At 43.7% G+C, this 13,055-nt stretch overlaps 1 protein-coding gene across 6 annotated transcripts in view; it reads right to left on the bottom strand.

The window, feature by feature from the left end:
- ADGRG6 (adhesion G protein-coupled receptor G6) overlaps nucleotides 1-4,914 on the bottom strand; it is a 338,817-nt gene extending 333,903 nt beyond the window's left edge. For all 6 annotated transcript variants that reach the window (XM_029596503.1, XM_029596505.1, XM_029596506.1 and 3 more), the window contains exon 1: nucleotides 4,168-4,914. In XM_029596503.1, the coding sequence (XP_029452363.1) occupies nucleotides 4,168-4,267 (100 nt within the window). In that variant the 5' untranslated portion in view covers nucleotides 4,268-4,914. The remainder of the gene's footprint in view (nucleotides 1-4,167) is intronic.
- Between the last annotated feature and the right edge of the window lie 8,141 nt (nucleotides 4,915-13,055).

Below are 13,055 nucleotides of genomic sequence, written 5' to 3'. Positions count from 1 at the left end.
ACATCGGTTGTGCACAATATTGAAGTATACAGTAAATAATATTGTGTAAACAAAGCCCTAATTAGCCACCCCTCGCCAAGCTCCAGCTATCTAGTTCCCTTGCCCTTTCCTGCAACAGTTTCCTTCTTTCTGGTTTTCTCAAATCATCCTCATTCTGTCTTTGACCAACCATTTCCTCTCAAGCATTCCCCAGCACATTCACTAACTTTAGGAGTGCTCCCCAGCACATTCAGACTCAGCTGGCTAGTTTAGCCAATAATGCTGCGCCATTCCCAGAACACCCCTCACTTATCCAACTAACTTTTATCTGGCTACACAGCTAGCTTGATCAGTCAGAGGCATTCAGAGTGGCAGGAAACTTTAAATCCCCAGTTTCTCTTGCTACATCCCAAACTTAAGACAAACCAAACCGTCTGAATACTGACCCCAAAATGTCAAGCCTACAAAGGTTGAAAAAGGAATTTTATTTTCAGTTTAACGACTGGAATATGTCAGCTTTGTGAAAGTGAATCTCTTATATCTTTGCATTTTGTACAGTTCAGTAGGAAATGCATTTCTGTTTCTCTTTCACCAGTGCTGTACTACCTGCAGACCCTGGCTTTTTGCTGCAAGCCTTTGCCTTATCAGGGGTACCTGAATGTGGATGGCACGGTGGTAGAGAGACCTCAGCAGGCCGCTTACTGGAAGAGAGAGGCACAGGCCACAGGGAACATCTCAGTGCCTGAAGAGAGTTTGGAGAATGGCCAGGCTGTTCTTATGGCAGACTAAAATTAGACTGATGTTTGTTAGACTGGCTCAGGTACATGCACAGTTTAGAAAAAAAAAAAGACCTTTTCATTTTTTCAAAAGATACATGGTCTATTTATTGGTTACTTAAGTGAGAGAATGTGTTTGGGGACAAGGGAAGGGCAGTCTTGAGAGCAAAAGTATAACATTTTGTAAGTTTTGTTGTTGTTGTTGTGAGGGAAGCATATTGTTTGGAGTGCTAGTTTATTTTAAAAATAAAAACAAAAAAATATATATGAAGCTTCTGCATGTCCTGGTTAAGTATTTTATTCATGCCTTTAACCCCCAAGGCTCCCTTTTCCCTCCTTGCCTCCCCAACTATTTTGATCATTACATGGATTTCACTGGTTGGTGAAGTAAAACCAGAAGGAATGAAATGAAAAAAATTAAAATTAAAAGTTATTAGTCTTCATTATAGGGTGTTAACATATTTAAGGCTGCACATCCCCCCAGTGATATTCAGTTATACAGCTGTGAACAGAAATACCCCTGAGAACAGAACCAAGAGCAAGAACAAGAGGCAAAAAGAGAACTAAGACACAGGCAGTTGATTTTTGACAATTCCATCTCTTACTGTTGTTTTTACAAATAAAGTCATTCAAGAACTATTGGTGCTGTATGGAGAAAAATAAGCTCCCTCTCTCCTATGCACAACAAACCCATCTCAATTTAACTGATGGCTTTTGTTCAAATGAAAAAATGTCTTCCTCCTACAGGCTGAGCTTTCAATTACATTTTTATCCTTCAGCACATGGTAACTTAATTCTTTAAACCAGTTTATTCAACCGTGTCAAAGCGAACTTTACTGCATTTTACTTTCAGAAACAGTATTGTGTGTTTTACATTTCAATTTTAGACTACAAAAAATGAAGAGAACATGTTTATGATTAACACTGATTTCTGGCAGAAAGCATTATTTTCAGAGTCTCTTAAAACATATGGAATTAAATATACAGGATTTAATTTAAAGGCTTCGCGTTAATTCTCTGTATGTTCCTGTTTCTCTTCCTGTTACACAATTTCTTTTGCTTTCTTTTACATATCTACCTAAAGACTGCAAAACCTCTGTACTCCAAATTCTTATCCCTTCTAAGACTTGCTTAGAGGATCAACTTGTTTTCTACTTTCCAACTAGTTTTAATTCTTTTCAACTCAGTATGTACTTAAATAACCAAATATGTACTGTAGTTCTTCATTTCCAACAGATTTGGAAAATGCAAATGGACTCCTGCACCATACATGACTTTGAACAAAAGCTTTAATCAACAGGCTGGGTATCTCATAAGAACATGAGATATGCCATATTGGGTCAGACCAATGGTCCATCAAGCCCAGCATCCTGTTTCCAACAGTGGCCAATCCAGGTTATAAGTACCTGGCAAATACCCAAACATTAAACAGATCCCATGCTACTAACGCCAGCAACAAGCAATGGCTATTCTCTATTGATTAATAGCAGTTTATAGACTTCTCCAGGAACTTATACAAACCTTTTTTATACCCAACTATATTAACTGCCTTAACTACATCTTCTGGCAATGAATTCCAGAGCTTAATTGTGCATTGAGTGAAAAAGAATTTTCTCTAATTTGTTTTAAATGTGCTACTTGCTAACTTCATGGAGTGCGCCCTGATTCTTGTATTATCCAAACGAGTAAATAATCGATTCACATTTACCCAGTCAAGTCCTTTCATGATTTTGTATACCTCTATCATGTCCCCCCTCCCTCTGCTGTCTCCTCTTCAAGCTGAATAGCCTGTCCTCATAGCCGTTCCATGCCCTTTTATCATTTTGGTCGCCTTTCTCTGTACTTTCTCCAGGGCAACTATGTCTTTTTTGAGATGCAGCAACCAGAACTGCACACAATATTCAACGTGCAGTCTCACCATGGAGCGATTATAGAGGCATTATGACAACCTCTGTTTTATTTATTCAATTTGCAATGTTGGAAATAATACAAAATGCCGCAGTTAAGGATTCTGAAAGGAATTGGACTCAGAGATATTACTCCAGTGTAACTCTCATTGCACTGGTTGTCCATTGCCTCAAAATGTGCGTGTAAAAGTCTGACCATCATTCACAAGGCTTCGGGCAGGAACAAACTGGTCTGTGTGAGTGCACTGCTAAAACTATATAACACACCTACGGCATTGAGATCTTCGAGGTGAAATTTACTCAGTGTTCCTTCTCAGCGTCTTGTTTGTTTGGCGAAGACACGCAGTCAAATTTTTACTGTGGCTGGCCTGCATCTTTGGAATAACACTGTCTGATAACATTAGAACTATTAACTTTTAAATCGTTAGGAAGAGGCTGAAAGCTCATTTCTTTAAAGAGGTTTATAATCTCGAATAGTGAGCCAAACGAGTAATGTCAAGTAGCGAGTATAAGATTTAATGGATTATTAGACAAATGTTGGTAATGAAAGATCAGAAAAAATAGCCATTTGCATTATATTTGTTATTGTATGTATGTGTAGTTGGATTTTTCACATGTATGTTTTTATTTTTGTACACTGCCTAGAATTTCTAGATAGTGTAGTTTATAATTTTAAATAAATAAATACAAACTGACATGGGGTGCAATGCAGAGAGCTTGGGGTTCGGCTCAATGGCCCAAAACTAAGAGTTTCATAGAACTTGCACTGTTTTCCCCGACATTTTTCTGTTTGAATCACCATAAAAGATGTAGAAGAAAGAAGAAAGTACAGCAAAATAGCACAAAAATCAAATCCCTCCCTACCACAATTTCTTCAGATTTCCTTTCTATTCTTTTAAACTGAATGCTGTAAAAGCTAAAAACCCCTCAGATTTTGATAGGATTACCATAACCCTGGATAGATGAATTTTAGTTTGGAAAATAAGTAAACTGCAGCCTGAGCCTACTCTGTTCTACTCTTGCTTTCTGGGACCCGCCTTTCAGCCCCGGCCCATGGGGGTTCAAAACCACAGATACTCTGAACTGAATCGGGATTAGCCTCTTTGAGTTAAGAAATTCTCAGTGGTACAGCCCTAAGAAATGTTTGTCTTTTGCTATCTCTGTGTGAAGGAGAAACTTCCATGACCTACCCTACCACTTACACAAAACTGAAGTCAACAGAAAGAAATTCGGAAACCATTATCAGCACAGGAAAAGTAAAGGGAAAATTTAACAAACACATTTAAATTCTGAATCAGAGTTAAATCAACAAAATCATAAAATCAAAAGTGCAAATGAAACTGTCAAGAAGATCATGATTCCAGTACATCGTGGCCAAAAAAAAACCCCCCAAAAATCGAAAGCAGGTTTAAATCCAGAAATGAATAAGGCAGTCTCATTTTAAGAAACGCTGAAAGCATTTTGGTCATTACACACTGAGCTCATTCAGACCTGTAACTGCTTACCCGGATGCCGGCCACAGAAGAGGTGCAGGGCGATCAGATACAGAAAGTGCCGCAGCTTCCACTTCCAGTGACTGCACCAGATTCCTCCTATGTGGGACATCCTGGGGGGACCCGAGAGAGCGGCCGCCTGGAGGGACCTCCTCGACCAGTGGAGCTCGTCTGCTTCTGCTCGCGGCGAGAAGGACGAAATGACGGCATAAACCCAGCAAGCAGCTTAGAGAGTCCCTTTTTTACCCTCCCTCATCCGATGCTTTACGGTGCGCAAACCATATCCTCGGAAAAGACGCCGCGGTGCGCAGCGCACGGACGGACGGCTGCCTGGAAAGCGGAGCGCAGAAAGGAGCCCAGCCCCGGCTGCAGAAGAAACTCCTGGCCACGCTCTCGGTACATTCAATAAAATGTTGCTCAATATGGTCTTCTTCTTCCTTGTCAACAAAATTATGATGTACAAAGTGTTTAACTACTGTCAGGTACTCTCTCAGGCGGCGCGTCCTTCCAGCCCATGACGTCGTTCTCGGCGCGGTCCAATAAAAGCAATACCTGGCATCCTGGAAGATGGACCTGCTTAATGACAGGCAGCCCCGTGCTGGTTAAGTGCCACAGCAGGTTATGTAACTCCACTCTTTGGTTTTGCTTTTTTGGCTTGTTTATGTTTGGGTTTTTTAACTCACGGCAGGCTCCGTGAATCCTCAACACCGAGGGCTTCGTTAGCGCCCCGAGTCTCCGCTAACGCCTCCCGGTCTCTACTAACTTTTATCTTTTCTTTTCTTCTTTTTTTTTTTTTTTTTATCTCATTCTGTCCGCACTCATTGGCGCGCGGCTCTTAATCCCGCCTCCCGCGCAGACGCCGAAAGAGCACGCGGGAGCGGCGCGTGCAGATGCAGCTGGAGTCGGCTCCGGAGCTGCAGCTGCCGCTGCTGCTCGCCGCCGTCGGATGGGAAGAGAAAGTATTGCCTCCTTCCGCTCTTCGGCTCCAGCAGCCGTCCCCGCTAGGCAGGCCGGCCGGAAGCAGAGAACTGCCACGGTTAAAAGGAGAAAGAGGAATGATGAAAATGCAGGGATCGAGGGCATGACGGGCAGAAGGGAGGTTGGTGGGGGGAGGATAAAAAGCCTAGGAGAAATAGGGTCGGGGGACGGTGGGTTGAGAGGAGGGGTCAGCTTTGGCCCTAGTCCAGTACTGGGGTAGGGGTAGGAGGCAGTAGTATTGGGGAGCGGTGATGTGTTCATTTTTCCACTGTTGCACATCTACCTGATGCACAGGCTGGCCTTCTTGGGATGTGCAATTAGGTTTCTGCAGGGTTCTAGTTATAACTTGTGATTCCTTATTCTGTATTTGCTAAGGGTTTATTTGTGTTCTGCATGTGCGATCGAGGTGAGGGATTCTGCTAGATTGTAGTTTTTCTGTAGAGGTGGTTGTTCTGTTTCTAATAGAAGGTATGTTAGCCTTCAAGTATCTGGAATAATATTTGCAGAGCTGCTTTTTCCTGTGTACTGTTGTTGCTGTTTGAGTCTTGGGAGTTAATGCTGTTCTAGTATGACAGATTTGGCTTCTAGGGTGAAATATATTCTTGGCAGACTGTGATACTTACATTGATGCAGCAAAAGCTATTATCCAAAAATATTGTTCAATATTGTTATTTATGTTCTGCATACAGTTTATTTTGTTATCTGGAGAGAGGTGGTGGAGAGTTAAATAATTTTATGAAAACAAACAAGGAGCACATTGCCAAGTGGAACAAAGCTGGTGAGAGCCTCTTGATTTGAAACTGGCAGTACAGGCTCTTGCAGTGTGGAGGCTGCAGAAACATAAGGCCAGCAGGAACTCAGTTACACTCTGTTCTGTTTTTTGTTTTTGTTTTTTGCTTTGTCCTTTGAGAAGTGTGTGTGTGGGGGGGTGCACTTAATTATCAAAATAGGGTGTGAAGTCTTAAGTACCTAGCAATACTTCTTTAGAAAGGAGAAGAAGAAGAAGAAAAGCCATTAAATGTAACAGGAGACCTCCTCCCCCATACTCAAGTTTTGTGGAGTGTGCAGTACTGTCCGTGGAAACATTGACCTCCCTGCCTATGATATCATGCCCCGGATCTTTGACGTACCTAGCAACGCCCCTGCTTAACACAGTAGATCAGTGGGTTCCAACCTTTTTTGTTTTGTGGCACACTTCCCCCATCATCACTCTCTTCTCTTCCCTCTCCCCCAACCCTTGGCAACATCACCTTCTCCCATCCCACTTCCCCCAGCATCATAATCATGCTTCTCCCTTGGCATCATCATCTTCTGTTCCCTATTCTCCCATGCGCCTGTTATTATCAACATCATCACCTTCCCTCTCACCATCTCTTCCCCTCCCTCATATTATCATCACCTTCCCTCTCCCTCACTCCCTGGCATCGACATCACCTTCTCTCTCCACATTTTCACCCCTGGAATCATCACCACCACCTTCCCTTTCCTTTCCTTCCACCTCTCTCCCCCCCACCCCTTGGCATCATCACCTACCCTCTCCTACCACCTCTTCCCCCACCCTTGCATCATTATCACCTTTCTTCATCCCTAGGTATCATTACCTTCCACCACCTCTTCCCCCACACCCTCATATCATCATCACCTGCCCTGTGCCTTCACTCCCCCTCCCCCATCATCATCTTTCCTCTTCCCCTGATATTTCCTTCCCTCTGCCTCTACCCCACTCCTTCACACCTTGGCGTCATCATCACCTTCCCTCTGCCTCCATCTCTCTCCCTCCATCCCTTGCATCATAAGAACATGCCATACTTGGTCAGACCAAGGGTCCATCAAGCCCAGCATCCTGTTTCCAACAGTGGCCAATCCAGGCCATAAGAAACCTGGCAAGTACCCAAAAACTAAGTCTATTCCATGTTACCGTTGCTAGTAATGGCAGTGGCTATTTTCAAAGTCAACTTAATTAATAGCAGGTAGTGGACTTCTCCTCCAAGAACTTATCCAATCCTTTTTTAAACACAGCTATACTAACTGAACTAACCACGTCCTCTGGCAACAAATTCCAGAGTTTAATTGTGCAGTGAGTGAAGAACTTTCTCCGATTAGTTTTAAATGTGCCACATGCTAACTTCATGGAGTGCCCCCTAGTCTTCCTATTATCTGAAAGACCAACCGATTCACATCTACTCGTTCTAGACCTCTCATGATTTTAAACACCTCTATCATATCCCCCCTCAACCATTTCTTCTCCAAGCTGAAAAGTCCTAACCTCTTTAGCCTTTCCTCATAGGGGAGCTGTTCCATTCCCCTTATCATTTTGGTAGCCCTTCTCTGTACCTTCTCCATCGCAATTATATCTTTTTTGAGATGCGGTGACCAGAATTGTACACAGTATTCAAGTTGCAGTCTCACCATGGAGCAGTACGGAGGCATTATGACATTTTCTGTTTTATTCACCATTCCCTTCCTAATAATTCCCAACATTTTCTTTTTGGACTGGCGCAGCACACTGAGCAGACGATGTCCATGTATTATCCACTACAGATGTGATTCGGCCGAACCTTTCGGTTCGGCCTTCATTATTGGCCCGCAGCGGGAAATTTCATTTTCCCACAGTTCGGGCCAATTTTTTTTCAGCTGCCCCGAAACGAAAAAAAAACAACCTTTCTCCAACCCTTCAAATTTAATTAATTACACTATTTTTCCTGGCACAGAAGTCAGGCTAACCGGTCTGTAGTTTCCCAGATCGCCCCTGGAGCCCTTTTTAAATATTGGAGTTACATTAGCTATCCTCCAGTCTTCAGGTACAATGGATGATTTTAATGATAGGTTACAAATTTTTACTAATAGGTCTGAAATTTCATTTTTTAGTTCCTTCAGAATTCTGGGGTGTATACCATCCAGTCCAGGTCATTTACTACTTTTCAGTTTGTAAATCAGGCCTACCACATCTTCTAGGTTCACCGTGACTTGTTTAACTACCCATCAAAACCTTCTCCGAAACGGGTATCTCCCCAACGTCCTCTTCAGTAAACACCGAAGCAAAGAAATCGTTTAATCTTTTCGCGATGGCCTTATCTTCTCTAAGGGCCCCTTTAACCCCTACATCATCTAACGGTCCAACTGACTCCCTCGCAGCCTTTCTGCTTTGAATATATTTTTAAAAGCTTTTACTGTGAGTTTTTGCCTCTATGGCCAACTTCTTTTCAAATTCTCTCTTAGCCTGTCTTATCAATGTTATATTTAACTTGCCAGTGCTTATGCTTTATCCTATTTTCTTCTGTTGGATCCTGTTGGGGGTGCCTGCTGAGATACTATTCAGAGTGGACTCGAATCACCTCAGACCAGTGGATCTTAGACATCAGGCAAAGGGGTTATATCCCCAAATGTAAGAAGCCAGTCCCAGAGATCTTTGTGATCTCCCCTTGATCCTCCTCTCTCAAAAGCGAGATGGTCAAGGAGACACTAACAAAATTACAGAATCTACAAGCAGTTGTCCCAGTTTCCCCATAAGAGAGGGATCATGGCACTTAATATATTTTGTGGTTCCAAAAAATGATCCTTTTGCCCAGTGCTGGACCTAAAAGAGGTCAACAGATACCTACAAATCCCCCACTTCTGGTGATAACTTCAGTAATGCTAGGAGAATAGCTAGCATCCTGGACGTAGTAGAAACTTAATTCCATATTCCCATCCAGGTGTTTAATCAGAACCTATTAATGTTTTCCGATGGGGGCTAGCGTTTTCAGTTCCTAGTGCTACCTTTCATCCTAGCAACAGTCCCCTAAACATTCACCAAGGTCATGGTGGTAGCAGCAGCCCTATGTATGCAGGGCATTATGGTACATCTGTATCTAGACAACTGGCTTATATGAGCCAAGTTAGCTCAAGAGAACTGTCAGGCCTCTGAAACAGTACTCCACCTCCTTCAGCACTTAGACTGGGTTGTGAATTTCTCAGAACAGTTTAGAACTGTCAGACAGGAATTCCTAGGAGCCTGCTTTGACACAAAACAAAGGTGGGTGTTTTTGACATCAGCTCAAGTGACCAGGTGATTCAGGCTCAAGAAGTGCCTAGAGAATGGGACAACCTCCACCTTGGAGGCCTTATGGCATCAACGCTATACAGAGTCCTATGGGCAAGGGCCCGCATGCAGCCCTTCCAACAGCCTCTGCTGTCACGCTGATCGCTGACTTCTCGGGAGCAGGGTAAGGAGCAGTTGGAAACTGGTGGGCTTAACACTTATACCTCCAGAAAAGGATGACCCTAGAATCCTCTGACTAGATAGTGGTCACAATGGATGCCAGTCTAAAGAGGTGGGCTGCACTTTGGCAGGACCAGTTAGTCCAAAATCACTGGTCAGGAGAAGAGAGATCTTATTCAGTAAACAGGTTAGAAACAAGAGCCAAAAACAATGTCATGGTGGCAAGAGGGCATTCGCAATCCCTCACTAGGGCAGGAAGCAACCTGGCTGCTTGATTTGAGAGAAGAACATCTTTTCCACCTCTCAGCAGCCTACAGAGCAGGGAAAAAGAAACTGCAAACTGACTATCTCAGCAGGAACAGGCTGGACCCAGGAGAATGAGCATGGAGTCCAAAAGCATTTCAGATGATAGTGAATCAGTGGGGTCCTCCACATGCTAACTTAATGGTGACACATGCAAATACCAAAACCAACATATCTTTCGGTTGCAGAGAAGAACCAGTGATCCAGAGGTACAGATACACTCTCTTGTGCCCATGGCCAATGCTCAGCCTACTGTATGTCTTCCTACCATGGCCTCCTATAGGCCAGACAATAAAGAAGGCAGAGAATCTTCCATTCCTGTTCATCCTAGTGGCCTCATATTAGCCAAGGAGGCCCTGCTATGTGGATCTGGTGAATAGAGCCCTGGTGGCTCTGCCAAAGGAGCAGAGCCTTCTCTGGCAAGGTCTGGTGCCGATGGAAGATCTCCATTCTATCTTATGGCTTGACCCTTGATAGCGTGTGTCTGCAAAAGAAAAATTATTCATCCTTAGTAATTTCAACTATGTTAACGGCTTGGAAGTTTACCACTTTGCTAACCTATGTCATAGTTTGGAGAATTTTTTAGGTTAACTGCTGCAAGCATGACCTGTTGTGTTCATGGACCCTTAGACAGAGGCGGGGTTGACGAAATCTGCAGGGAAGAGCCCTGCAGGTCCTCGCCATCGGCAGGTGGACCCAGACGAAGCAGAGGCCCAGCTGAAGCTTTGCCTTTACCAGCCCATGTTCCCCTTGGGTTGAGCCTTTGGGTGCTGGAGTCAGCAGGTCTTAGGTGGGGGTCTCTGCTGATGGCAGAGAGAACTGTCAAGGTAGCTGGGTCAGTAGACATAGGTGAGGTGTATCCGGTAGCAGGCAGAGGTCAGTGGCAGGTACAATCAAGAGTGTCCGGGAGTCAGTCAGTGGTCAGCAGTAATCAAGAGTACCCAGAAGTCAGGCCAAGGTCAATATCAGGTATTTGTTTGAAGGGAAAGATGGGACGGTAGGCAGGGCTGGAAGGCTAGAAGAGCAAGTGGAAAGCAAGGGAGGCATGAAAGAACTGAAGACAGTATTGCTGGAACTGAAGACAAGCTGGGCTGAAGATGAGACGCTGTAGCAACATGCTCTACACAAAGTAGTAGAAATTGTTGCTGAGGTATGTTGGGACTAGAGTGTTGCCCTATTATAGGGCTTTAGTGCTGATGTCATCGATAGGGACCATTGGGTCTTTCCTGCTGCATTCCCTTTAAACGGGGTGAAGATGCACATGAGCTCATGCCTAGGGAGGTAGGGAGGGTGCACTGCGTAGGTGTTTGGCGTCGGCATCTCACACGCTAAGGAGTGGCAGCTGGGTTGGCTGGAATTGTTGGCGAGGTCCTGCCGCATGTCAGACTGGGCCCGGAGGTGAGAGCAGCAGTCCATGGGGGCAGCTTGTGGACCGTCGATCATAACAGGACCTTTCTCCCTGGAAAGCAGACATCCCACAGATTCTAGGTTTCTTACTAGCGGGACTGCACTCAGTTGCTTTTACGTCCATGTAGCAGCCATCGTGTGCTATAGGTGTCGAATTAAAGGCATCCTAGTAGCCGTGCATTCAGACATAGGGCATTTCTGAAAGGGGTAAAATGCATTATGCTACCATTCTGCTCAGTTGTTGCCCCAGTGAGATCTCGAGTTGGCGCTTTGGACCCTTGGACAGATTGCCTTTGAGCCAATAAAGCAGGCATCAATAAGGGCTTCTGAAAACTTCCTTCCATGTAACAATAGGCATCTCAGAGCTGCAAGCCCTATCCTGCAGAAATCCTTATCTAGTAATTTCTCATGTTTCGGTTACCGTTCACCCAGTCCTGTTTTTTCCTGTCTAAGGTAATATCTACATTTCATGTGAACCAATCAGTATCCCTTCCAGCCTTCAGCAGTGGTGACTGTCAGGGAAAAGATAAAAGCCTATGACTGTTAGATGCACAGTGGATTCTCTTGAGATATTTGAACATAACAAATGTTTTTAGGAAAACAAACTGGTAGCATCCAGAAAGGGAAGGCGGCCTCCAAGACCATCTTAACTAGATGGATCAAGGAGGCAATTCTGTCAGCCTGCCTACTGTCAGGTAAGTAGCTCCTGGTAGTACTCCAAGGGCACAAGCATCATCCTGAGCAGAGGCAGCTTTGGCCTTTCCAGTGGAGATTTGCAAGACAGCTGTCTGGTCTTCCTGGTATTCTTTTGTTAAACATTACAGATTGGACCTACAGGCCAAGAGAAATGATGACATTTGGGCAAGGATCATGAAGGCAGACCCAGTTTCTTCCTGCCCAAGCAAGAGTAGCTTTGGTATCTCCCATATTTATTGGCTAGTATAGCAGGAAGAAAAGGAAGGCTAAATTATTCTTATTTGATAATTTGTTTTCCTTGATTCCTGCTAGACCAGTCCAGAACCCACCCAGAAGCACAGTGTTAAGTTGGGGTATAATCATAAAACGCATTCTTATTTTCTAAGGGTGCTTCTCCATTTCTGTGATAGCACCTCTTTTCTCATTCGGATAAGTCATTACAAACAAAGTGGGGGGTATTGTGGGTAGTCAGTGCTCTGGCAGTAGGCTACTGAATTGGATTAGGACCATATCACCCTTATAGCCCAGAATGAAGTCATAAAAGATGTCTCCTCCTGTCTTTGTCAGTTTAGGAGGAGGGAAATATCAAATATAATGACTTGTCTAGCAGGACTCAAAGAGAAAATGGTCAGATAAGGTACATTTATGGTTAAATTATTCTTATCTGAGGTAGACATATGATTTTGTCCTATACCTGAAAATTATAACACCTGTATATTAAGAAATTGCCATACTGGGTCAGACTGAGGATCCATCAAGCCCATTATCCTGCTTCCAACAGTGGCCAGTCCAGGATACAAGTACCTGGTAAGTACCCAAACAGTAAATAAATCCCATGCTACTAATGCCAGTAATATGCAGTGGCTATTCCCTAAAACAATAGTTTATGGATTTCTCCTCCAGAAACTTGTCCAAACCTTTTTTTAAACCCAGCTATGCTAACTATCTAAATCACATTCTCTGCCAATGAATTAAGAACATAAGTTGCCATACTGAGTCAGACCAAGTGTACCTCAAGCCCAATACCCTGTTTCCAACAGTGGCTAATTGAGGTTACATGTACGTGGCAAGTTACCCAAACATTAAATAGATTCCAGAGCTTAAAATGCACTTTCCTCATCACGAGAGGTCTAGAACGGGTAAATGTGAATCTGTTATTTACTCTTTTGGATAACAGAAGGACTAGGGGGCACTCCATGAAATTAGCATGTGGCACATTTAAAACTAATCAGAGAAAGTTCTTTTTCACTCAGCACACAATTAAACTCTGGAATTTCTTGCAAGGGGATGTGGTTAGTGTAGCTGGGTTTAAAAA

Source organism: Rhinatrema bivittatum, chromosome 3 (genome assembly GCF_901001135.1).
Source record: "Rhinatrema bivittatum chromosome 3, aRhiBiv1.1, whole genome shotgun sequence".
Taxonomy (NCBI): domain Eukaryota; kingdom Metazoa; phylum Chordata; class Amphibia; order Gymnophiona; family Rhinatrematidae; genus Rhinatrema; species Rhinatrema bivittatum.
Note: the sequence above shows the minus strand (reverse complement) of the source record. Positions and strands in the feature narration are given on the sequence as shown.